This window comes from Camellia sinensis, chromosome 9 (genome assembly GCF_055761805.1).
Source record: "Camellia sinensis isolate YWXY chromosome 9, ASM5576180v1, whole genome shotgun sequence".
Lineage (NCBI taxonomy): Eukaryota > Viridiplantae > Streptophyta > Magnoliopsida > Ericales > Theaceae > Camellia > Camellia sinensis.
The window spans coordinates 97,698,636-97,701,144 of record NC_138969.1 but is presented as its reverse complement, the minus strand read 5'-3'; the positions used below and the strand labels follow the sequence as shown (position 1 = coordinate 97,701,144).

At 49.2% G+C, this 2,509-nt stretch overlaps 1 protein-coding gene across 1 annotated transcript; it reads right to left on the bottom strand.

The window, feature by feature from the left end:
• Positions 1-243: 243 nt before the first annotated feature.
• On the bottom strand, positions 244-2,134 carry LOC145799147 (uncharacterized). Its single transcript, XM_082888698.1, has 3 exons — positions 1,934-2,134; positions 1,415-1,846; positions 244-1,322 (listed from the first exon to the last, which is right to left on the bottom strand). Exons 1-3 carry the CDS (start codon positions 2,051-2,053, stop codon positions 399-401), a joined length of 1,476 nt encoding a protein of 491 aa, XP_082744824.1. The 5' UTR covers positions 2,054-2,134; the 3' UTR covers positions 244-398.
• Between the last annotated feature and the right edge of the window lie 375 nt (positions 2,135-2,509).

Below are 2,509 nucleotides of genomic sequence, written 5' to 3'. Positions count from 1 at the left end.
GAGATGTCAGATGATGATGATAATGAATGAAATTGTTTGGATGAACGCCCAGGGCATTTCTGTAATGCATGCAATTTGTAATGCTTATCTATGACTTATCAATGAAGCGAGATATTTCAATTATTTTTAGCCTTGAACAAACATATTTTTTATAGCTTCTTTACACGTTTTGTTCAAACCAAACGCGTTTGTAATTTATGTTCTCCTAAATTATGGATAATGAGAGAGGGGTAGAGATGTGAAAGAGATTTGTGTGATTCATCAATATAAATAAGAATAAAAAATTGTGAAATTATAATTGCGAATAAATAAGTATGACACTTACATCAGCTGTACAAGTTTGACACATACAAACAAAAAAAAGAAAAAAAAAACCTATATAGTCCATATCGCAACCGCTAATGCCCTAACCTGCCCCCAGTCCCACAACCCCGACCGTGGATCTCCCTCCTCGGTCTCCTACGGTAGACTCTCTGAATATCTGGCACTCTCTCCCCTGCATGCGGCCCTCCACTGACTGCCTGTGGAGCCTGTGAGTGTGAGTGTGACCCCCCCTCTCCTGCATCTGATGCCCCTGATCCTGCCTGTGCCTGTAGATCAGATACTGCTGTGAGCTGTGAAACTCCCACTCCCTCGTCTGGTGCAATTGTATCACGATCTGTAGCTGGACCCCGACCTCTGCCTCTGCCCGCACCCCGACCTCGGCCGCGACGTCCCCCACGACCATAACCTCTCCCTCGCGCTCTGGGGGGGGGCTCAATATGGGCCTCATCATCAATGTGGGAGATGTCAGTGAGAACTACATCATGTGTACTCCTGGGCGCGGTCGAAGTAGTCCCCATAAAAGCAGGTGGTAACTGGGTGGGTGGGGTAACAACATCATGCATGAATCGGGGCGCGGTCGAAGTACTCCCCAGAAAAGTAGGCTGTAACTGGGTGGGTGGGGTAATAACATCATGCATGAAGCGGGGCGGTGACCAATCAGGGTCAGGGTCAGGGTCAGCATGCTGGGTAAGATGTACGTGTGGGGAATATGGAGAAATGTATGGGGTATCATGTGGTGGGGTGACTGAAGTCGAAGGACCTACTGTGGCTGGCGCTGAACTGGGAGGCACTGACGTGGACGTGACTGATGTGTCTGGAGCAGCTGCTGCACTGTGTACACCGTAGTCCCCAAAATGCAGACGATCTACCCGATGGGCATGCTGGATCCCCTCGTACAATAACTCTCTGATCTCTACAAGGGCCTGCAGACCAAGCTGTCCATCACGTCTGAAAATGGCGTCCTCAGCCAAGTGATATGACCTCCCAGCTCGAACCACCTGGAAAAAAAATCAGATATATTAGGCTATAGTTGATTGAAAATAATCAATTATGATATTAACAATTATCGGACATATAGTACGATACTCACCAATGCCTCGAGAGAAGGCCCAACTCCCTGATATCCGGCCTCGGACAGGTGGCTCGGATTACAGACAAGTAGGTGTGTATGTCGCCGATACCACAACATGTAAGGGTCGGGAGAGGGGAGGACCCCATCGCTCCAGTCAGCCTGTACAATAGTGTCGCGACGGGCATCCCACAACTGTATGTATCGCATATGATGCAGACTCCAGTCAGTGCTGGCTCGGCCACGTCTATCCGTCGCATGCAACCGCCACTCGGTGTCACACCGATCCGGCACGGCCTGGACCCGACCAAACTGTCGGAGGACACGATCAGGGAGATGCCACTCAACCACGTCAAAACAAATGAGTGGTACTCTCGCCATCCATATATCCTCACCTAGGCGGCAGTAGTCTGGGAGCGTCTGGAGGACATCAGCGTAAGGCTGCCAGATAAACTACAATAACGACAAGTCTATTAAAAATCGCTCATAAACATATACAGTCCATATGACAATTAAAATTTAGGTATTTAAATTTGATACCTCGCCGTCTATCATCCGGTCAAGCTGGTCTCTATACACGACCACTACGTGGGTCGATACGACCTCGTGGCTCATGTCAACCCTCCACCGGCAACCTCGAGGTCCGGCCGGCATCTGCATGTCTCCCTGCCCGAAGGGAACCTCACCAGGAGCAACTAGTTGCCGCCTAGACGGGGCAATGCAAATCAATCTCTCCCACGCCCAAATCTGCAATAGTTTGAACGCAATTACAATACTGATATATGCCATACAATATGAATTGACATGTAATAAAATTCTTACTAACCTGTAGCAAGACAAGGGGTCCTCCGATCTGAGTCACACCCACCTGAGTGGCTCGACATAACATCCTATACAAGCATGCCAAAGCCGCGGCGCCCCAGCTGTACTGGCCGATGACATCAATGTCTCTCAACAGTGGAAAATACATCAGCTTGAGCAGGTTCGGTGACTTATCAGGGAGAAGTACCCCCCCAATAAGCCACAGAATATATGCTCCCGCATGCTGCTGTACTAACTCATCTGCAGCATGATCTGGAAAATCGCCCTGAAAATGCTCCGACAGCCACCTCACCC